This window comes from Rutilus rutilus (assembly GCF_951802725.1).
Source record: "Rutilus rutilus genome assembly, chromosome: 8".
NCBI lineage: Eukaryota > Metazoa > Chordata > Actinopteri > Cypriniformes > Leuciscidae > Rutilus > Rutilus rutilus.
Genome location: NC_140222.1, coordinates 5504964 through 5528284, shown reverse-complemented (window position 1 = coordinate 5528284; position 23321 = coordinate 5504964). Strand labels below are relative to the sequence as shown.

General features: G+C 36.9%; 2 protein-coding genes across 2 annotated transcripts; one reads left to right on the top strand and one right to left on the bottom strand.

Moving 5' to 3' along the window:
- Positions 1-5527: 5527 nt before the first annotated feature.
- On the bottom strand, positions 5528-10369 carry LOC311294810 (class I histocompatibility antigen, Non-RT1.A alpha-1 chain-like; the record flags this gene model as incomplete). The annotated part of the gene is made up of 7 exons (XM_084415838.1): positions 5528-6558; positions 7126-7243; positions 7548-7661; positions 7818-8123; positions 8315-8593; positions 9264-9530; positions 10321-10369. 6 exons carry the CDS (start codon positions 10367-10369, stop codon positions 7131-7133), a joined length of 1128 nt encoding a protein of 375 aa, XP_084271964.1. The 3' UTR covers positions 5528-6558; positions 7126-7130.
- Positions 10370-10523: 154 nt separating this feature from the next.
- LOC311294708 (major histocompatibility complex class I-related gene protein-like) lies at positions 10524-14474 on the top strand. Its single transcript, XM_084415719.1, has 6 exons — positions 10524-10733; positions 11065-11331; positions 11445-11723; positions 11932-12216; positions 13051-13130; positions 13881-14474. Exons 1-6 carry the CDS (start codon positions 10685-10687, stop codon positions 13950-13952), a joined length of 1032 nt encoding a protein of 343 aa, XP_084271845.1. The 5' UTR covers positions 10524-10684; the 3' UTR covers positions 13953-14474.
- Positions 14475-23321: the final 8847 nt, after the last annotated feature.

The window sequence follows — 23321 nt, the reverse complement described above, 5'->3', positions numbered from 1 at the left end:
GGTGGAAACGCAAGCCGGATCAGGGTTTACTGTCCCGAATCATACTTTACTGTACTGTACTATACCGTACCGTATCGCTCAGTGGAAACGAGCCATAATTCCATTAGAGTATTGCTCTATACAGCCTTTGTGCCCTTTTCCGTTCCATTTGGGAGAGACCCAGAGGTGAACTGTCCCCCCTTTCCCCTTCTCACACAGCTTCTGTATTTGGCACCTTCTCAGCAAGCAGGGGGCGCCAATTTGCCAAACTGAAATGATCGTTAATAGAAAACCGCTTCGTGGCGCTGAGCATTTTATTTATTTATACGGTTCGCCCGTGCCAAAAAACGCTACTGGTTAACACACATTTTAATACCAAAAATACGAAAGTAAAAGACAGCAGCCCCTCACGGACGACTGCTGTCACATATAATAAAACAAAACACAACATAAATCCAGGCCTGGTCCTCTCTTGATCTCCACTGTCGTCACTCCTCCTTTTATGCCTCCACTCCTCCGTGAGAGATACGAGACCGGTGCGTCGCTCTCTCACGGCCCTCGGCCTCGCCCTGCTCGCCACATAAAGCATGAGCCGGTATCCTGTGAAAGCGAAGGGCAGATTTGCATTGACAAAGGTCTTTGAAGAGTTTCCTCCAGTCGTCTGCACTTTCTCCAATTTCAGTCCGGTTGGGAATCCAGATGTGGAAATTTTCGCACGTTAAAAAATAAATACGACCTCACGTTATGTCAATCACGCTTGTACACTGCCTCCGAAACTTTCGTCCGTCAAAAAAAAAATCGAATCAGGTTCGATTTTCTGCGTTTTTCGAATCCGTAGCAAACATTTTGAATGGTGTTTTGACAGTTCAGAGCCACCGAAATCACGAAAGCGAAAAAACGCATGCGATAATTTCGGACTCAGTGTGCAAGGGCCTTGAGTCTGATCACAGCAGAACTATCAATCATGATGACACACCCCGTTTTTATAGCATCAAATAACTGAATTAAACCAAACTTAATTGAAAAACGAACACTTGAATAAACATCAACGTGATAAGAGCTGGCTAAAATGACAGAAACCATCTTTGGAAAAAATGTTATGTGTAATTGGATTTTTTTGTTTGGCTCTGTCCCATGTGATTACATGGAGAAGGCGGGGCTTTTGACCTATACTGCAGCCAGCCACCAGGGGGCGATCGAGACGCTTTAGCACGTGCGTGGCCCACTTGGTTTTAATGCTATAGAAGTTGTTTTTTGTTTTTAAATTAGTGCTGTCAATTTGATTAACCATAAATTGATGCATCTTGAATCGAGAAATGATTCTGGATCGATTCTGAGATTTTCCGAATGCATTTCACTGCCATATAATGCAATAGGTTTAATTATTGATTTGAAAAGTTTGAGCCAGATTTGGATTGGGATGTCAATTTTAATCAATCTAAGCCCTTCAAGCTTTCTCTTTGAGTTCATTCACAGCCACAGTAAAGTTACCAGTTGAAGATATTTTCAGGCCGAGGTAAGTGCATGTTTGTGCTCTCGATGGTTCTGTGTGATGGTGTGAATGTGTGTGTTGGTCCCTGAGATCTGGAGTGTTTCTGGAACATCATTACTGTAGTTTTCTGGAGGTTGACGGTCAGGGCCCAGGACTCACAGTAATCCTCCAGCAGATCCAGGCTCTCCTGAAGACACTCTTTAGTGGACGACAGGAGAACCAGCTCATCTGTGTAGAGAAGACACTTATCTCTGTGTGTGTAGAGGGAGACCTTCAATGGGAGCATCTTCTAATATATTGGCCAATCGGTTAATGTGAATGTTGAAGTGGGAGGAGCTTAAACCGCAGCCCTGTCTCACTCCACGCAGTTCTTTGGTTTCTAATTTTAACAGCACATTGGCTGGCTGTGTACAGTGATTTGATCAAATCATAGAATGTTCCCCCTATCCCACTGTCAATCAGCTCTAGATATGATCCTTCAAGCCAGATTGAACCAAATGCTTTCTTGAAATCAACGAAACAAGGAAAAAAAGAGGCCTTTTGTTTTGATGTACATACTGTATCAAGTAGTGTTTGTAATGTAAAAATGTGATCAGATGTGCGACATTTTTGGAGAAAGCCAATTTGACATTGTGCTTCATAAGGAAGTCTATTCATTTCAACTTTTTAGTCCACAGACTGAGGAGTTTAGGCCTTGTAGCAGCTGGACCAATCAGACACACAATTATTCATTATATTTAATGAATAATCCAGCAAACCCCCTCTCCCAACAACAAACTAAGTGCCAAGGCAGCAAAGGCACTCCAGTGAGATGAGATGGTTATGACGTGAAAAATGTTGAAGACAGAGGCCAAAGGAAAGACAGACATGCACAGGCCAAAACTTCTCTCCTTCAAATTCATAGACAAACCTTTCTATGAATGAACATCAAGTGCAGTGTCAGTTCTGGCAGGTCACGTTAGTCAAGCTCGCATCAGTGACTCTCAGCTGATCCACATCTACCTATAGGAATACGACGCCTATCACCATATACATACAGTATATAAGCTTCAGTATTATCAGCAGCGATCGCTTTTCTCAGGAGCTAATTACCCTTCTACCTCCCCAGCTCCACCTCTCGTCAGTCAGGATTTGGCATTACTGATTCCCCTTGAATCAGAATAAATTATCGAATTATGTTGTACTTTAAAATCTTGAATTAAATGTATTTGCATACATTCATGTTGGTTCTGTTCTGTTTACCCCAAGGGGTTTTATTGCTCTTATCCATGCTAGGCTGCACGGATGTGCAGGGAATTCTCGCCCAGAACGGAACCATATACCACCAATCCAAACTGTATGCTAATTGTCTAATTTGACGATAGTGGTCCTGACAGAAATGAATATCCCGGGGACATGGTCTTTATTGTATCCTGTGTTATGCATGCCTTATGATAGAACTATTAGATAATGTAACTTTATTGGTATCATGCATCCTATCAAAATAACCCTCGTTTAACGCCCTGCACATTGGTGTACATCACCTCCTCATAGCATGCATTGTATGCTTGTTATATTAATTCAGAGTATAAAGGGTCTTTATACTTCCGTTTCCTCCCCTGTTTCTATCCTAAACAGTGTGTGAGATCAAAATAAGTGTGTCCCAAAGCATAGTATGTTGAAAAGAGTATGTCAGAAGTCCCTGGATGCTCTACTATTCTCGGTGGATTTTCGAGGTGTGGATCCGTGCTCAATATTACATAATATTATTAAGATAATATTACCCATGATCCATTTCGCTTTGAAGGAGGAGTAAACACGACACACACACACAAGTAAAAAGTTTACAAAACTACAAAAAAAAAACACTAGCCTACAAAACATGGCGGATATGCGCGACCAACATTAAGAGGTTTAGATAAAGGTTTGAGTGACTAATCAAAGTTTAACCTGATAATAAAATATTTATTTTAATGTCAATGTTATATTTCATCTGCAATAACAATGTGGACTATTATAAAGATCCGTTTGGCCATTAACTTTTAAATGCATCATTATGCATTAATATGAGGAGAGTCTCTGTATGAAAGACCCGCGACTGCAGATCAACATTTCTGTCCGATGCGGTAGGAAATGAAATAAAATGAAATGTGGAGGAGTTTATCTTTGACAAGATGATTGACAGGTCAGTTTACTGTGTCAGGATGCGACAGAGAGCAACCGTTAAAGATGCAATTCTATGACATGATAGTATGTCCCAAATCTTGTGTACTTTTTCTTCACAAAAAGAGTACATACTTTTAGGGCGTAGTATAAGTAGGCGAATTGAGACGCAGCAATGGGCAAATCCCAAACTGAAGTGTGTATCCCTGTGCCCTACTCCCTTCGAAGGGTAGGACACTTGAAGTGGGGACTTTGGAGTGAGCAACACACTTGTGTGCCATTATTGTTATGTTCTTACAACAGAAATGTCTCATTATTGCTGTTAACAGAACTGTTGCAAATAAATATACATTTTATACAAAAAAAGTTTTTAAAATATGTGTTATATATTTGTGTGTGTGTGTGTATTTCTCTGCTCTCAACTTTAAAACTTGCCGTCTCATCTTTGGGCCCTGCATTAACTAACACATTTCTTACCTATGAAACTTATTTAAAAATGACATGACAAAAATGGGTGAAATATATCACGAACCAAACAAAACTTGAATTGCTCTGTTTGTAAGTTAACTCGAACTCTCCCACCATCTCACTTTAAAACGAATCTCGAGTATTTACTGGGTCACATGACCATAAATGATCAAATGACTGCGTTGAAGTGACCATCGCATGTTCCCTTCGCTAGTGGCCTTGTGGAAGAGCCCTTCGTGAAGGGATCCAGTTGTTCACTTTGGTTTGGACCAGCTCTGATTAGGTGTGTCAGTGAAGAGACTAATAACCTCCTGTGAACATCCCTCACACACACACACACACACACACACACACACACACACACACACACACACACACACACACACACACCCCCCTGCTGAGAACACACACTGCCAGCGCTTCACACGTCATCATACTGAGGCTGACCTAGGTTATAAGGATTAGAATAAATTACATATAAATACACCAGTCAAAAGTTCTTGATCGGTAAGATTTTTAATGTTTTTAAAAGGAGTCTCTTCTGATCACCAAGGCTGCATTTATTATTAGTTGTGTACATTTTTATTTCAGGATTCTTTGATGAATAGAAAGTTCAAAAGAACAGCATTTATCTGAAATAAAGCTTTTGTAACATTAAACACTACCGTTCAAAAGTTTGGGGTCAGTAAGAATCTTTATTACATTTTTTGGGGGAAATAAAAAAAAAATCAATACTTTTATTCATCAAGGATTAATTAAATTGATCAAAAGTTACAGTAAAGACATTTATAATGTCACAAAAGATTATATTTCGAATAAATGCTGTTTTTTTTTTTACTTTCTATTCATCGAAGAATCCTGAAAATAAATTGTACACAACTGTTTTCAACATTGATAATAGTCATAAATGTTTCTTGATCAAATCCTCATATTAGAATGATTTCTGAAGGATCATGTGACACTGAAGACTGGAGTAATGATGCTGAAAATTCAGCTTTGATCACAGGAATAAATTACATATTAAATATTAAAATAGAAAAGTTATTTTAAATTGTCATAATATTTAACTATTACTGTTTTTATTTTATTTATTTTTTTACTTTTAATCAAATAGCCTTGCTGAGCAGAAGTTTTTTTTTTTAAACATTACAAATCTTGCCGATCAAGAACTTTTGACTGATAGTGTAACTGTACGGTAAGAACTTGGATCCATAAGTTACAGTCTGGTGTTAGTTCATTAGATAATTAAATTTGAGATTAAGTCTCGCATATGCAATCAAGAATTCTGCGGTACATTTTTTGAATGTAGTTTTACATATTGCCATAGTTGACATGTATGAGTTAAAATCTGTGTAGCAAAATCCATGAAACACATTTAGTCAGAATCGTGATCTCTATTAAAACTATTGATTAATGACTGAGACTGAACTCACTCAGAAAAAAAAAAAAAATTAAAAGGGTTTATTATTTAATATAGTACAGAATAAGGCAAGAAAGATAAAAAATGTACAAACAGGATGAAAAAAAAAAAGTGAATACATGTTGATTGATCACAGGTCATCATCAGTTGTTATGCTGTTCTGTTAAACCACAAGATCAACAAGTACTTTTCAGTGAGAAATCATCAGACTGAGGAAACTTAAACTGATCATTCACTCCAGAACACAGAAAGATATATATACATATATTTCCACAGGAAACAAGGCACATATATAGTACTTACACATATAATTACACATACAATATGTGCATAAACATATAAACATCTGATTGAGAAATATACTCTGATAAAAATGGTACAAATGGTATTGGCTCATATCTTAATAGCATATAACTTGTTATCTAGAGGCAAATTTCAGCAAATTCAAAAATGTTAATCAATATTATAATCTACTGACAGTCCTAAAATATTGTTTTTTAGTAAAGATTTGTAGGACTTTGTTTTCAACAGAATGGGAATTTTAGTTTAGATATAAAAATAAAAAAAGCACATCAAGAAATATCATTGAGACAATTATCATTAAGAAAATATTTACATTTTTTATCATTTCGCAAAATTCAAAGCAACAAATAAGGAAAACATTGTTTTCCATCGTTGGGAGAACGGTTCTAAGAACGGAAAGAAATAGTTACGGTTGTATTTCCACTTGAGATTGGCTCAGTAGAATATGTGAAGTGACGTCGACACTCAGGATTGGTCACTTGTCTGTCGTCTGGCTGTAGTTTCTCTCTAACTGAACATTTGAGCGAAGTAAACGCAATCATCCTCCGCGGTCGCTATTTACATCTCATAACGTCTGTCAATTCTTGCATTACTAAAACAATGACTTGGAAGGATCATGAAGGGGCCGCTCACTGGTGAATCACAGGCTTCTGTAGAGGATGTACTTTCATTAGAGAGAGTGGCGAGAAGAGGTTTCTGAGCCGGTGCATGTTCTGGCGAGGGTGTACTTTTGGAACGGTAGGTCATCGTCTTGCTGTATGTGAAGACAGATAAACAGAGGTGTAATACGCTGTAATGAAATTCAAAGAACTCACGATTCACACGCGATTTCTCTGTAGATGGCCATTTGAGCAACGTAAACACAAGAAATATCCCATCATCCTCCACGGTCACTATTTACATCTCATAACGTCTGTTAACTCTTGCATTACCAAGACAACGACTGACACATTGTATATTTGTAAAGAGCTTCTTTATCAGCAACACAGTGGACAATGAAACCATGACACGGAATTGAACGGTTGAGCGAAGAGAACGGTGGAAAAGCAGCTAAAGTGATTCATTCTAAAAGAAATGCTAAAATTTCAAGATTAGAGATGGAAGAAAATGTAAAAGTATAAAGAAGATTAATTTGAGGATGTGTAGTTAAATGGTCATGGAAAAGAGTCTTTAAAGGTCTTTAGATGTTTCTTGAACTTTATAAAAGGACTCGGGCAGGGTTGGGAAGATCGGTCCACCGGTGAGGAACTGTGAAGGTGAAGATTCTGGAAAGTGATTTTGTTCATCTTTGTGAAGGAACCATGAGGTGCCGCTCACTTACGTATCTCAGGGTTTTCGACGGGATGTACTTTCATTAGAGGGAGTGGAGAGAAGAGATTCCTCAGACGGTGCAGGTTCTTCTGAGGGTTTACTTTTGAAATAGATGATCTTCTTGCCGTCTGTGAAGAGAGATAAACAGAGGTGTTTCATGCTGTAATGAAATTCAAAGAACAGTGTCAAAGGATTCACATGATTTCACACACACACACACACACACACACATACACACACACACACACACACACACACACACACACACACACACACACACACACACACACACACACAACCAACACAATTCTTAAAGTTTGATTATTTTAGGGAATAAAAACATGATGGAACTACCATCACACACAGAAACAAATGTAAAACATTTGCACTTATGATGGGAATCATATCCCTCAACAGATCATTAGTACTTACAATCTTTGAGATTGTTCCTGTGTTTCCAAAGTACAAACAGTCCAGACAGTACAACAATAACTGTGATAATGACTGGAACCAGAGACATGATATATGAAGCATCTGATCCAGGTTCTAGCACACACAGAGAAACATAAACAATATGCAATGAATAATATTGCTTAAAAACTTAAACAACAACAAAAACAAACAAACCTAAAAAACAAGAGAAAATTAAAGTCATTCTCATGGTCAGAGTACAGTTCAGGACGAAAAAATGTTTAAACTTACTGCTCCTCATGATCTGATCCTCAGTCAGAATCTTCTGGATTGGCTCAGTCAAACTCTTGTGCTCGACCACACAGGTGTAATTGTTCTTCTTCCATTCGTCTGGATGGACATACAGGGTAACTCTCCTCTGGAAGGTCCCGTCCTCACTTGGAAATGTGTCTCCAGACTTCACCAAGTTACTAGGATCGCTCAGAGCTTGTCCATTCTTCCTCCATGAAATGCTTGTGTTTCTGAAGAGAAAGCCTGTGACGTGACACTCCACATATTCTTCAAGGTTCTTCTGCAGCAGAGACACTTTAGGAGGATCTAGAAGTAAATACAGAACAGGGAACAAAACTGAGAACAGAGAAAGAAACCCCTGCACTTTCCACTTATCACAGTTTAACAGTCTCTAAAGTTGGCCTGCATAGATTCATCAAGCTGTCTGTTAAAACATGGTTTATCTGGATCTGCACATGCAAGAAAGAAATAATCAGTTGGTAACTCTGAGACTGTACCTGTTTTCTTAGAAGTAGCTTTAGACAAATACAAGAACTTTATCAGCCAGGAAACACACATATTATCATAGTATCGTTTCAGAAATTCAAGCTGTTCTCTGTCATTATTCCACTTCTCCACTGTGAGTATTCCCTGTTGTACAGGTGTGTTGTATCTGTTCTCCTTCAGGTCCAGTGAGATGAAGTCCTCTCCATCATAACTGTACTGATCAAACCCTTGTGATTCTCCAGTCTCATCATCCCATTCACAGCCATACATCCTCCGATACGTATGAAGACCTGAAAGAGAGAGAGTTGGATACTGTTCTTCTTTGTTTTTTAATGTTCAAACTAAACCTTTGTTGTTTATAAATGTAGTAAAAGTAAGGGATGATTCAAGACTCCTCCTCATCACCCTGTTGGGGTTTATTCTGTCATAACAACTGACTGGATGTACACTATCCTGTATTATTACTAGGGATTGAACGACTTCAGATTATTTTAAGTCAACATTTATGTGATGAAAGTCGAGTCAGTTCCTACAGTTCCTAGCAAGCAGCTTTGAGCCTAGACTAACGAACAAGATGGACATTTAAGGGATATTATAATCATATCACTTATTATATATCTTCTCACCACATGAATAACAGATACATGAAAATCATTATTATTTTCTTATAATCCATGAAAGTGTACAAAACAATTGTTCTATCAACAAGACGAACACTTGAACAATATTAGCATAATCCTCCAGTTTCATTTTACAGTAAGTAGTCGATAACTGAGGCTGTGTTTGAATGAAACGAGAGCAAGCACGTCTATCCACATCACAAATACCTGGATGAGCGGCATTATATAGTGTTGATATTGATGAAGGTAATTATCTTAAATAATAGACCTCAGAATGTCACGACTGACCAATCAGAATCAAGCATTTCAGAGAGCCGTGTAATAAAGCATTTTAACTCACCGTCTGACTGACTGAATGTCTCCATTAGAACATGAATGTTGTTTTTGTAGATCTGATGTTGTTTTTCTCTGATCTTAATGTAATCTTTCCACAGTTCTTCAGATGTAAACTCCTCCATCCAGTCCTGTTTGGGAATCAGCTTCTTTATGTTACTGTCATAGTAATCGATCTGTTGATCATCCAGTGTCGTTACAGCAGAAAACTCTGGGATTCCTGCAGTCGTCTGTCCATTTATTCCAGTGTATGTGGTCATGAACCTGTGTTTCTCTGAACAAACATTGAACACACAATCAACATCACAGAAACACATCACCACAAAGCTCCCAAACACGGTTCAACACCACATACAATGTCATAAATCAAATAACTATTTGACACCAACTTTTGACATTAAAATTCGTATTTTTTTATGGAATATTGCAGTGTTACGAGACTAAAGCATTTGCCAAGAAGACGCCATTTTCAAACTCACTCACATTCACAGCACTGGAGAAACTGCAGTTATGAAAAGCCATTATAAAATCAATAATCAAGTTTCTTTTAATAGATTATCATTATTATTTTGTTAAATTCATGTGGAACCTGGAATCAGAATAATAGCTACTCATCTCTGATGACGAGGGCGGGGCAACCTGTCACTCACATGAGATCCACCAATAGCAAACCACAACCATCTAATCAATTACTTTATTAAGTTAAACATCCTTCACAGAACCGTGAACACCTGTGTGGCAAACCTGTTCTTTCATTTACAGTAAAATGTCCATAACTTTAGTCATTCATATATGACTAGTGTCATTCGTGTTTCTCAGTTTTTGCCGTTGATTTTGCATGATTTCAGTGCAGCTTCAACAAAAAAAAATCCTGCTTTTGAAGCCCACGACAGAAACAATAAGAACTAGTTCTATTAGCCTGGCTATTATAAAATATGTTTGAGAAAATATAACACATCAGATTAAAAACGTCTTATTTTCTGTCAGTTCAACACACGGAAGCAGCTGAAGGCCTTGCTGACAAAGACCTCATTGTTTAAATGACTTTATAAAATGAATCTCACCTGAGTAAACCAAAGGTATGAAGATGAAGAAAATAATGAACTTCTTCATTTTGGATGAAAATCCATGTATTTGACACACACTTCTTTGTGTAGTCGTCGAAGAGCGCTGTAAAACTCTAGCCTTTGCTACATCTGAATCAACAGGTAAAACAGGTTACTGATCTGACGTCACTGCAGCTCTAGAGAAACAGCCTGAATACGGAAGTGTAGGGAGGAACCTTTTACTCACAAGTTGTCGTCGCTTCGCTCAGTAATGTGTTTTTCCTTTCAATTCAGATGTAGCAAAGGCTAAAACGTTTTTACAGCGTTCTTCGACGACTGCACTTAAAGAATTGTGGATCAGATACAAAGATTTTCATCCAAAATGAAGTTGTTCATCATTTTCTTCCTCTTCATTCCTTTGGTTTACTCAGGTGAGAATCATTTCATTAAGTCGTTTAAACAATGAATTCTCCGTCAGAAAGGCCTTCGGCTGCTTCCGTGTGTTGAACTGACAGATAATGATGAGATGTTTTTAATAGAAATTAGATTTGGTAAAGTTGCTAAGGTAAAGATCAGAACTGGATTCACACTCAGTAAATGTGTTTAATGAGTGAAAGAAGTAGAAACCTAAGGATTATTTTCAGTGGGATTAGTTTCTCAAATTCAATCAATATTCATTTGAATAGCGGTATTTTAGTTATTTCATTTATGACACTGTATATGTGGTGTTTAACCGTTTCGTCTTTGTGTTGTTTTTTTTAGGGATTCACAGGTTCATGACCACATACACTGGAATAAATGGAAAGACGATTGCAGGAACTCCAGAGTTTTTTGCTGTAACGACACTGGATGGACAACAGATCGATTATTATGACAGTAACATAAAGAAGCTGATTCCCAAACAGGACTGGATAAAAGATTATGCATCCAAAGACATGTGGAAAGAAGACACTGAGATCAGAGAACATGTACAGCAGATTTACAAAAACAACATCCATGTTCTAATGCAGCGATTCAACCAGTCACAGGGTGAGTTAAAAAAAAACTTTATACTACATTAAAATGTCAAATATTACCTTGTCCATTAGAAAAGAGCACATGTTGTATTTCTTCTCTCTCCCCCTCCCTGTTTTCTTCTTCAGGTGTTCATACGTATCAGAGGATGTATGAATGTGAATATGATGATCAGACTGGATACTCACAAGGGTTTGATCAGTACGGTTATGATGGAGAGGACTTCATCTCACTGGACCTGAAGGAGAACAGATACATCACAGCTGTACCACAGGGAGTACTCACAATGCAGAAGTGGAATAATGACAGAGCACAGCTTACATTTCTGAAACAATACTTGCAATCTGAGTGTGTTGAGTGGCTGATAGAGTTCTTGAAGTTAAGGAAAGAGGCTCCCAGGATAACAGGTACTTTGTTGTTTAGAAATTTACTTTGTTCAACAAGTATACCATTTTTTTTTTTTACTATGAGTCATTAATGTCTTTCTTTTCTCATGCATTGCTTCATTAAAACATAAAAACGTAGCCCAATTTAATAAGTTAATCATATGGATAAATGTAACTGATCTGATCTGAGATATTAAATTCTTCTCACCTTTTTCTCAATCTTTTTCAGCTCCTGAAGTGTCTCTGTTACAGAAGAATCCCTCTTCTTCAGTAGAGTGTCATGCCACAGGTTTCTACCCATCAGGAGTGACTATTACCTGGTTCAGAAATGGGCAGGAGCACCATGAGGATCTGGATCTTGGAGAGACACTGCCAAATGAGGACGAGACCTTCCAGAAGACATCTAGCCTTCATGTTACTCCAGACGAATGGAAGAACAACCAGTTCAGTTGTGAGGTGGAGCACCAGGGAAAAACCATCCAGAAGACCGACGATGAGATCAAGAGCAACTACAGTAAGTTGTTAATAGTGTGGTAATAGAGTGTTTATGGTACTTGCTGTAAAGTTTATCCTATCTTTATCATATTTGGATAATTGGTCATTTGATCTGAATGGAGGGACAGAAATCTACACAATTTCTTCAAAAAGATCTTCATTTGTGTTTTAAAGATAAACGAAAGTCTTGTAGGTTTGGATCGACATGAGGGCGAGTAATTAATGACAGATTTATCATTTTTGGCTGAACTATCCCTTTAAGATTACACTGGGCAAATCTATCAAATACATTTAAAAAAATAATAATTTCACCTGAAAATGATCATTCTGTCATCATTTACTCGCTCTCATGTCATTCAAACCTGTGCGACTCTCATAAAGACGACATACAGCAATATGTCTGATGTTTCTTATATGAAAGTGTCTAGGAAAAGAGTTTGTCAAGAAAACAAAATAAGTATTATGAAATGAGTCTATATGACTTGTATTTCAAGTCTTCCGAAGTCATATGATAGCTTTGTTTGTTCATTTAAATGTAAGTGTGTATTCATCTCAGTGCACTATGCACACAGGTTTATTCTCATGTGTGTAAATAAGGCACCAGATTATATTGAGTTTTGGGCTGTTCCTCAAACAAAGCCTTTATGCCTTCAGAAGATTCTTGCAGGTTTAATTTTTAGTTTAGTTTTAGTTGTTTTTGTTAATGATAATAACCCTGGACCTAACTGATTATTAACTTGTTATTATTAGTATTGATTATTATTTCATCAGTTAGTTGTTTCAGCCTTATATTGCTGTTTCTGTATATTACTGTATTTCTTTTACATGTTTCTTTTATTTTAACGACCTACAGAACTATACGGAACAATTCTTGTGTGTGTGATGGGATTCGTCATAGTCCTGCTTACTGGTACTGTTTATAATAAGATGAAAGTAAGTATATGTTTATTTATTTACTTGTATTTGTGTTTTTTTATTTGTGATTTTTTCTTGTATTGTAGTAGTTTCATGAGCTGCAGGATGATGGGAATGTCCTCAGCAATGGATTCAAAATTTTGGATTTACACAGACATTTTAATGTTTGATACAATTTCCAATAAATTCCAATTAAACAGAGCTAATGCTTCACTAATGTTGAAAATCACGATTGTTTTTGAATTACTGTTCATTATGCACAGCCTAAATTTACATGCGATGAACTTTAGAAAGCTTGTGTAAACTGACTCCAAAACATCTTCAAATGCCAAGAAGTTTACATGAACCACAATAATCAAGTCTTATTCAGACTAGTCTAAGTTTAAAAATAAAAAAAAGTATAATCTAACCATGTCAGTTGGAAATAACAGGCAAAAACTGATTTAATTTGGATTCAAACAGTTTTTTGTTACTATAAAAAATGATGCATTTTAAAAATACATATTTAATATTATCCTCTATATATACACACATGTACAGACTTAATACAACTGACAACAATTAAGAAAAGTTTAATTTAAGGTTTAAAAGTTATATATACAAAAACAGTTAAAGCCAAATTTTTGTCTTCATGCAATATTTTAGAGAAACTTTGCTGTTAAGTTGAAAGAATTTGCTGTTTTTACAATTCCAGTGTGTAGTTGCAAAAATCTGATATTTGAAATTGGTCTCATGCTGTTAATTCATATTTATGACATTACTTTGCAGAAACGAATGAGTGGGTTTAGGCCGGTATCCGGTAGTGACGACGGCTCGATTTTCATTGATAAAGGTTTTTGAAGAGTTTCCTCCAGTCGTCTGCACTCTCTCCAGATTTCAGTCCGGTTGGGAATCTTCAGGATGTGGGAGATCAGATATTTCCAGCATACTTGTGGGACACGCTTCAGTGTTGAATAATATTTATGAGTATGGACGTCATGGAATTGTTTTCCCAAAGAAGAAACAACAACCAAACAAACAAAGAAAAATAACACTTTCTAATGTGTGTTATTGAGTCTATAAAAACACAATGGAGGCGCATTGATATATAAGTGCAAATGCAAATCAGCTAAAGAACACTTAGAGACTGTCTGAATATGAAACTTCTGTTAATATCAGGTGTAATGATGTTAGATATACTGCTGTGTGTGAATTTGTCTTTTACCACTCGCGTTTGTATATATTTTAAATGAAAAGGACACCTTTTTTGTTGTAAATATTCAGTTTACTTATTTTCAAGTTGTAAGTTCACAGATTACTAATAGTTTGACTGCTAACTTTTGTGAGTTTCACATGGGAAAAAAATAAACAATGAAACATATCAGAACACATGCAGTTCTCTTTTATATGCAGAAAATATAAATCTGAAAATAAGGTACAAATGGAAAAAAATCTGCTTGCAATTGTGACATTTTTAACCTCTAATTTAATTTTTTTAAATATATAATTAGTAGTTAATATCCTGCATTTGAAAGCAAAATTGCAAATGTATTTTATTTAGTAAATATTTATTTATTGTTTCATATCTCACGATTTAGACTTTTTCTCAGTATCCCAAGATAACAAAAAAAAAAAAAAACGATACATGAATTAATCTTTGTAATCACTAAAATACACAGGCATGTTTGCACACAGGCTCATATCTTCACTTCTTTTCTGCTAAATCACTGATTCTCTCATTACATGAGTATGTTTGCATTTAACTCTTTCCCTGCCAGCGTTTTTGCTAGTTGCCAGCCTCCGCCAGCATTTTTTTTATAATTTTCACAAAAGTTTATGGCCCCCAGAATATTTTGTTGTATGAATATCAGAACATGCAATAAATCAAAAGAAAGTTTTATTCTAGCTTCGTAAAGTTTCATTTTGAGCAAAAAGCTGAAAAAAATCACGTTTCAGTGAGAGACTACATCTGGATGGGATTCAGAACGATGATCGAAACATAGATGGAGTAGATGGAGTCCATCAACACCTCCAAAGCTTCAAAGTCCTAGTGTTTTGATCAGGAGATTCGTATTTCGTATTTATCTCAAGGAGAAGGTATTTGGCCTAATTCTGCCCTGCAACCGTCGTTTGGCGTTTTTCTTTGAACTTTGAGTATTCTTTTACAGAATTATAAATATAGAGTTTCAATCGGATGTTTTTCCCAATTTAAGAAATCAAATTTTATAGGAGGACCCCACACTTCACTGCCATATAAAACAATACATGAATATCAGATGATGTCACCAACGTCTCCTCACTGACGTCATTCACTTCTAAAATCTGTCTGCCGCCATCTTGAGTACCTTACTCGGCAAGATCGATATGTCAGTTGCAAAGGAACTAGCTAGCTATGCTTTCACAACACGGTAACATAAATATAACTTAAATATAACATAACATAAATCTGTAACGTTCGTTATTTTGAATAGAAATCATCACTCAAAAAGCATTCATTCACGTCTTCTCCGGTTTATTTGTGTTCAAATACATGCAATACAGTATCCGCCAGGGCTATTAGTCCAATGGTAATCAGTGTTTGGTGTAGGCAATCAGTACAGTGATTGATATGACCAATGAAAACTTTAGAATCAGCTGCAGGGCGGGATTTCCGCTGAAGTGGTTTAAAAAAAAAAAAAAAAATCACGCTTCTGTTCTGCCTGCGGTCCTGCATGACTTCATCATTCTGACATCCGTGATAACAAAGCTAAAGTAACATCTCTTCACCTGAAACGAGAAGCTAATAAATGCACGGTTTGAAGTATATGTGATTTGTGTGTGATTTTCGTGCGATTGGGGAATTTTCATATGAATAAAGAATGTTTACAGTATGCATGCTAGGTAAGGATAGGCCATAGCTTCATATAAAATGTTAAATATAACATATTTCAAAATGTTTTTTTGACTTGAAACCATTTTAAACCGCGACCGGAATATGATACAAATCCTCGATGGTGTTTTAAAGTGAGTTAAAAGTAAAAGTGTAATATTAATCAATTAAATTGTGTCATGTAGCTTTATGCTACCTGTTGTGCTAATGCACCTGCTGCAGGAGCTATTCTATTCCATACAATACATTTTTTTAAAGAATTCAAATAATGTTTCAAGAATAGTTATTTTTTTTGTTTGTTTTCTAACAAGACTTGAGATAATAGGTTTGTCAGTACCATAGACAGTACTCGGTAGGTACTCAAGATGGCGGCCGTCAACTGGAAAAAGAGCGGATGACGTAAGAGGTCACGTGACTGATATTCATGAATTGGTCCAATTAATTGATTTGAAAAGTTTGAGCCAAATTTAGATTGGGATGTCAATTTTAATCAATCTTTTCATGGCATATAAAGCCCTTTGAGCTTTCTCTTTAAGTTCATTCACAGCCACAGTAAAGTTAGCTGTTGAAGATATCTTCAGGCCGAGGTAAGTGTATGTTTGTGCTCTCGATGGTTCTGTGTGATGGTGTGAATGTATTGGTCCCTGAGATCTGGAGTGTTTCTGGAACATCATTGCTGTAGTCTTCTGGAGGTTGACGGTCACAGGACTCACAGTAATCCTCCAGCAGATCCAGGCTGTCCTGAAGACCCTCTTTAGTGGGCGACAGGAGAACCAGCTCATCTGTGTAGAGAAGACACTTATCTCTGTGTGTGTAGAGGGAGACCTTCAATGGGAGCATCTTCTAATACACTGGCCAATCGGTTGATGTGAATGTTAAAGAGGGAGGAGCTTAAACCGCAGTCCTGTCTCACTCCACACAGTTCTGTGGTTTCCAGTTTTAACAGCACATTGGCTGGCTGTGTACAGTGATTTGATCAAATCATAGAATGTTCCCCCTATCCCACTGTCAATAAGCTCTAGGTATGATCCTTCAAGCCAGATTGAACCAAATGCTTTCTTGAAATCAACAAAACAAGGAAAAAATTGCCTTTTTGTTTTGATGTACATACTGTATCAATTAGTTTTTGTAATGTAAAAATACAAACAGATGTGCGGCATTTTTGGAGAAAGTCAATTTGACATTGTGCTTCATAAGGAAGTCTATATTCATTTCTACTTTTTAGTCCACAGACTGAGGAGTTTAGGCCTTGTAGCAGCTGGACCAATCAGACACACAATTATTCATTATATTTAATGAATAATCCAGCAAACTCCCTCTCCCAATAACAAACTAAGTGCCAAGGTGTGTTTGACAAGCCCCCAGTAGGGCAGAAGAGGCAGCAAAGGCACGCCAGCGAGATAAGATGGTTATAGGCCATAGGTAAGGCAGACACAGGCAAAAAAAAAAAAAAAAAAAAAACTTCTCTCCTTCATTTCATTGACAAACCTTTCTATGAATGAACATGCATATCCCCAGGACATTGTGTGTATTGTATCCTGTTTTATGCATGCCTTATGATAGACCTATTAGATAATGTAACTTTATTGGTATCATGCGTCCTATCAAAAATAACCCTCGATTAATGCCCTGCACATTGGTGTACATCACCTCCTCATTGTATGCTTGTTATATTAATTCAGAGCATAAAGGGACACAAACTGCCAGCTCACTGTGATCATGCAAATGAGTCCGCTTCCAAACAAAGGAACCTTTATCGCTTGAAAAATACCCCTTTCTCATCGGACACGCCAAACTCGATGTGTAAACTCTATGAAAGTTAAAGGGCACGGTCTCAGTGTCCTGCCTCTCTTCTTTCTTCTTCTGGTTGCTGTTTGTGTGAAAAGTCTGGAGAAATCCATTCCGACGGCGGGACTTTTTCCCCGGTGCGCAGTCGAGCAGTCGAAGGGTCCTCAAGCTACAACCAGCCCTTTCCTGACTTCCTTGACCATACCCGAGTCAGACTAACACCACAACTTTGTTATCTCTTCATTCAACCCAGAAGTATAAGCTGTAGACCCCTTGTTCTGTTCAGGTGGTTTACTGACTATTACGTGTGGTTACATTTCCATATAGCTTCATTCCCCTGTTTCAGTCTCATTCATTAACTTTCACTTTCCATTTCACCCATGTATGCGTGATTGTGTGTATGTTTACACTAGTTATGTGATTGTGATTTTGTTAAATAAAACTTTAGTACACATTCACGTCAGCATTGATTCTGTAATCTCTGCTTGCAAAGTCTCAATGCGATCACAGCTACATAGCTTTTGAGTAGCACTGTATTCGGTAAAAAAAAGAAGAAGTTATTTCTCTGTGGCCACGATAGATGATCAATACTGAGTGTTCGCTGGATGAACAGGTTAATTAATTGTAATATTAATTCCGCTACATCAAGTTAATTATTAATTCCTTCCCCGCCATTGATGGAGTTTTCTGGCTTTCCGTGTTTTCACTGTTATACGGTGATTATACACTATTATGCTTCTTCTGAAAGAGTGCAGAATCTCCTGATCAAAACGCAGGAAAAGAAGCAGAAACAAGCCAGATCATGGGCAAATTCCAAACTGAAGTGTGTATCCCTGTGCCCTACTCCCTTCAGAGCTCTTGAAGTGGGGACTTGGGAGTGAGCAGGGCACATGTGTGCCATTATTATGTAGCCGTTTTGAACACACTTGGCGAACGGAGCAAAGAAAGACAACGGTTGCGTCCGAAAACTGATAAATGTTGCCTTCGGAGGATGTATTTCAAGGTCGGAAAGCATCAAGACACGTCCGGATGCAATGTTGGTTTCACTTCCTGTCTCCTGAGAAACCTTCATCTGATCGATTTTTGAAGGCAGCATAGATGTATCCTTCACTGCCTTTAATATCCCACAATCCTGTGCTTTCCATTGATAGTTGAGCTAGAAAAATAAAGATGGCGTCTGAAAGTTGTGGTTGGTAATCAGTTTGTGTGTGAATGTACATTTTTGATCAATGTTTTCCCCTTATGATGTCATTTCTAGCGAGAAGTTACTAAATATTCTCTTAGTTTTCACCAAAGCTCGCTCTATTCTGCTGTAGATCATTAAACTGTGACACTGCCTCAGAAGTCAGTCTGAAATCAGTTTCGTGAGGTTCCTTCGTGGGCAAACGCTGCCTGCAGAGTCATTGCCTGATTGGGAAGTGAGGCAACAAGTCACTGCCTACGTTTTCGGATGCAACCAACATCATTTTCTCATTATTTTAACCTGGGATGTTCCCATAACAGCGCAGCACGGTGTCCCATCAGTTGAATAGCTGTTCTTATGTCAGAAATGTCTCATTATTGCTGTTAACATAATTATTGCAAATAAATATACATTTTATACCAAATGCCCTCTTCCCGAAGCTTATCTTCAAGGGCGCAAAAATGCCGTTTGGAATTTGCCCTATATGTAATCATATGCTTATGAAAATAATGTGAATATTAATATTAAACAGCATATACATCAAAACTGCCTAAACTTCTGAATCTTGACCAAGGACGACCTAAATGTATAGGGCTGTGAAGCTGTGTGTGTTTATGCGTTTATAAGAAACGCTCGCAGGGAAAGAGTTAACTTTTAACAATAATAATATTGCACACCACTCTGCTTATAACACACACACACACTCTGCTTATTACACACACAGGGAGACGCAGCAGCACACAAACATGCCAAACAAAAATAAAAGGATGTAAAATATTATTATTGTGTACACATAAAGATATGGTTGAATTCGGCTTGTCCCGTAGATGGTCTGTTCTTTAACCTCACACACACACACACACACAGCTTTAACCTCGCGCACGAGCAGATCCGTTTGCGCTCTGGAGTTTAGTTTTTCCAAAGCAAAGTTAAACTGTAAATTTAGGGGTTTATAAATTTATTTTATAATAATGCTCTGTCTATCTACAGTAATTATCTTTTAATATATAGTTTTTCTGTGTAAAATAACTATGAAGTTATGTATAAAAATGTAATAAGTACATAAATTCAAGTACAAAGTTTGTATATTTACAGTTTTATTTTTTTGCAGATCCAGTTTCACAACTTTGACCAATCTCTAATTAAGTACTTAATAATAGCAAATGTACAGTCAATGTCTGTTAAATTAACTAAACGTACAAGTACGGAATACCTGCACATTTACAGTATTACTCATTAAATAAACACTGAACATCAAGATACGTGAATGATAGGAAATACAGGCTTAGTATATCATTTAGAACATGTAAAAATATCAACATTAAAAGACAATTGCTGTATGCCTTTATACTCTAATATAACTTATTTCAAATATTTACAATTACATTTTATCCAAAGTGACTTAAAATTAAGAGAACAATAGAAGCAACAAGTGCAGCGACAAGTCCCAGTTAGTTTAGCACAGTACACAAGTTCATTTATTTATTATTAAAACAAAGATTTAGTATTATTGGGTCAAGTGTTTATGAAAAGATGGATCTTTAGCAGTTTCTTGAAAATGTGTTGAGTTGGGCAGGTCATCCCACCAGCAGGGAACAGTCCAGGGAAAGGTCAGTGAAAGTGATTTTGTGTCTCTTTGGGATGATGGCACCACAAGGCGCCGTTCACTTGCAGAACACAAGCTTCTGGAGACACACAGATCTGAAGCAGTGAGTTTAGGTCTTGCTGCAGCATCTGGATCAGTTGCAGAGGTTTGACTGATGCTGGAAGGCCTGCCAGGAGAGCATTACAGTAGTCCAGTCTGGATAGAACAAGAGCTTAGACAAGGAGTTGTGTGGCTCCGATAGGAAGGGCCAGATCTTTCTGATGTTGTATAAGGCAAATCAGCAGGATCGCATGGTTTGGCTGAAACCATAAGCAGTTCTGTCTTGGCAAGGTTGAGTTGAAGGTGAAGGAAGAATTTTCCATCAGGTAGGCTGAGATGCGAGCAGCAACCGTCTGATCCTCTGGCTGGAATGAAAGGTAGAGATATGTGTCATTAAGTGATAGGAAAAGTCATGTTTCTAAATGACAGAGCCTAGTTACACTACAAAAAATAAATAAAAAAATAATAAATAAATAGATGGGTGGAATCTAACACAATCGTGGTCTTACTGTAGTAAAACCAAACCTTGTGCAGCTCCAGTGGCCTCACAAGGATCAAATGAATATTCACATGGGAAAATACAGTATAAAACAAATTAAATGTTCTGCCACTTTTAGTGCAATCATATGGAATCAGAAGACTCGGCCATTGTAGACTTCCCATACCTTGTTTGCCATGATCATTCTGCTTTCCACTTGACCTGAAATCACAAAAAAACAAAAAAAAATTTTTACAACTCAGTATTACATTTACACATGTCAGAATATGTTCCACTGGGACAATGCAAAACCTCAACTGACTATGATCTGGAAGCTGAGCAGGAAAGGCTAACAGTGATGTTTTGAGCTGAGACACCTAACGTTAGGGGTGTAACTTTCTGTTCATCTGGATCAATGCAATTTTCATAACCAATGATCAAAAGTATCCTATGAAAAAGGCTACTATGATGACCCCAGGTCATCCAAAATGTAGATAAGTTCATTTCTTCATCAGAACACAAACATTCTATCAACTTTTATTTTATAAGCCTAATATATGCACATGTATGCATTCTATAGCTAACGTTACGTGTTGGCAAGCAGATGCAGCCAGAATATGCAATTTATCATGTTGTGTTCATATTCTAGTCTCATGTGCTTTCCTGTATCAAGTACAGTATTTACTGAATTCGTTTTCTTAACAGTCTTGATAGCCACGTTAACCCTTACGAAAATTAACTATGGTTTAACCACAAAGAAAAAACTAAAAAACAAACAAACATGGTAGGCCTATTTGTAGTATAACTGTGGTTATTAAAAATGGTAATAAAAATCTGCCAAAGACGTGGTTACTATAATTTTACTATAATTAAAACCAAGGATATTTTTAAGAGAAGAGTTTTCAGCTTCCAGACAGTGTTTCAAAATGTCCCGCCATTTAAGAGATTGATTTACTGACAGATAGGCCTACTATCGCGTATTAACGAAGATTTTATAGACAATTAAACGGACTTTAATATGTAGCCTATAACATGTCTACGAAAGCTCGTTTTAGGTCTTTTGAGTTGTGGGTTCAACTGATCTTTCTTAAAACAGATGGAAAATGTAAAGACGCATGCTAACGTTACATTTTCAGTGTTTTGGCCTCCAGCTCTCGCCAGTTAACTGAACATCATTTAAGAATGCTAACGTTAGCTTGAAACCTGTAAACTTAACACAAATGTAATATAAAATATCGTTCACATGTAACTTAGTATAAGAGACTCTTACCTCAGCCGGTGATCGGTTTGCATGATGTCCGCTGTGACGAACAAGGCTCACTGAAAAGGGCGTTATTTCCGAAGAATCCAAACGGACTGACTGACGAGCTCCTGCTCACGGCTGTTCTTGATGAATACGATTGCTTTGAACCACTGTTGATCTCACAATCCACTTCACGAGAGTAGACTCACTAGACTGAATTCAAATCTCCCGCTTGCCCAAACTCGACGGATCAGCTAACGTAAACCGTTGTGGGCGGGAGTAAACAGCGGAAATGAATTTGAATCTGCGTCATCGCGCGCGCGCACTCAAACACACACACACACACACACACACACACACACAAAGCCCTGAATGTGAAGCAACAGAGATTTGGAAAAATATTTATAAAATATACATGAAATTATGGGAGAATAAGACTGTTTATTATTATACTTTACTATACTAGATTATTATACTGAGAATAATAATGATCAAAATGAGTATAAAATAAAATGTGAAATAAAAAATAATTCAGGCCTACTGTAGTCTGTAGGGTACTGTTTGTACAAATCACAGTCTATGGTACAAATACTTTTATTTAACCTTAAAAAAAAACTCACTTTAACCCCCACATGCTTAATAATCTGTCTGTAAGGAAAACATATTGAATAGATGCTGATTTACGCAGTTATACCTTCTTTTCTTTGTTTTCTAATTTCACAGAAAAAATCTGTAAAATATTACTTAATTTCTGTAAAATTACACATAACTCTGTAAAAATACAGACAAGTTCCTTTTAAAAAACGTAAAATTGCTGTAAAACTAAAATACAAGCAATTACCTGTAAATTTAACAATGGACCTTTAAATTACAGCAAATGCCTTTTATTTTACAGATATTTGCTGTATAATGACAAAACGGTAAAATTCTGTAAAAAAATACAGACAATTACCTGTAAAATTACACTTTTTTTTTACAGTGTACGGAAGCATATTTGAAATAGATTCTTAAAATGTGTTATTCT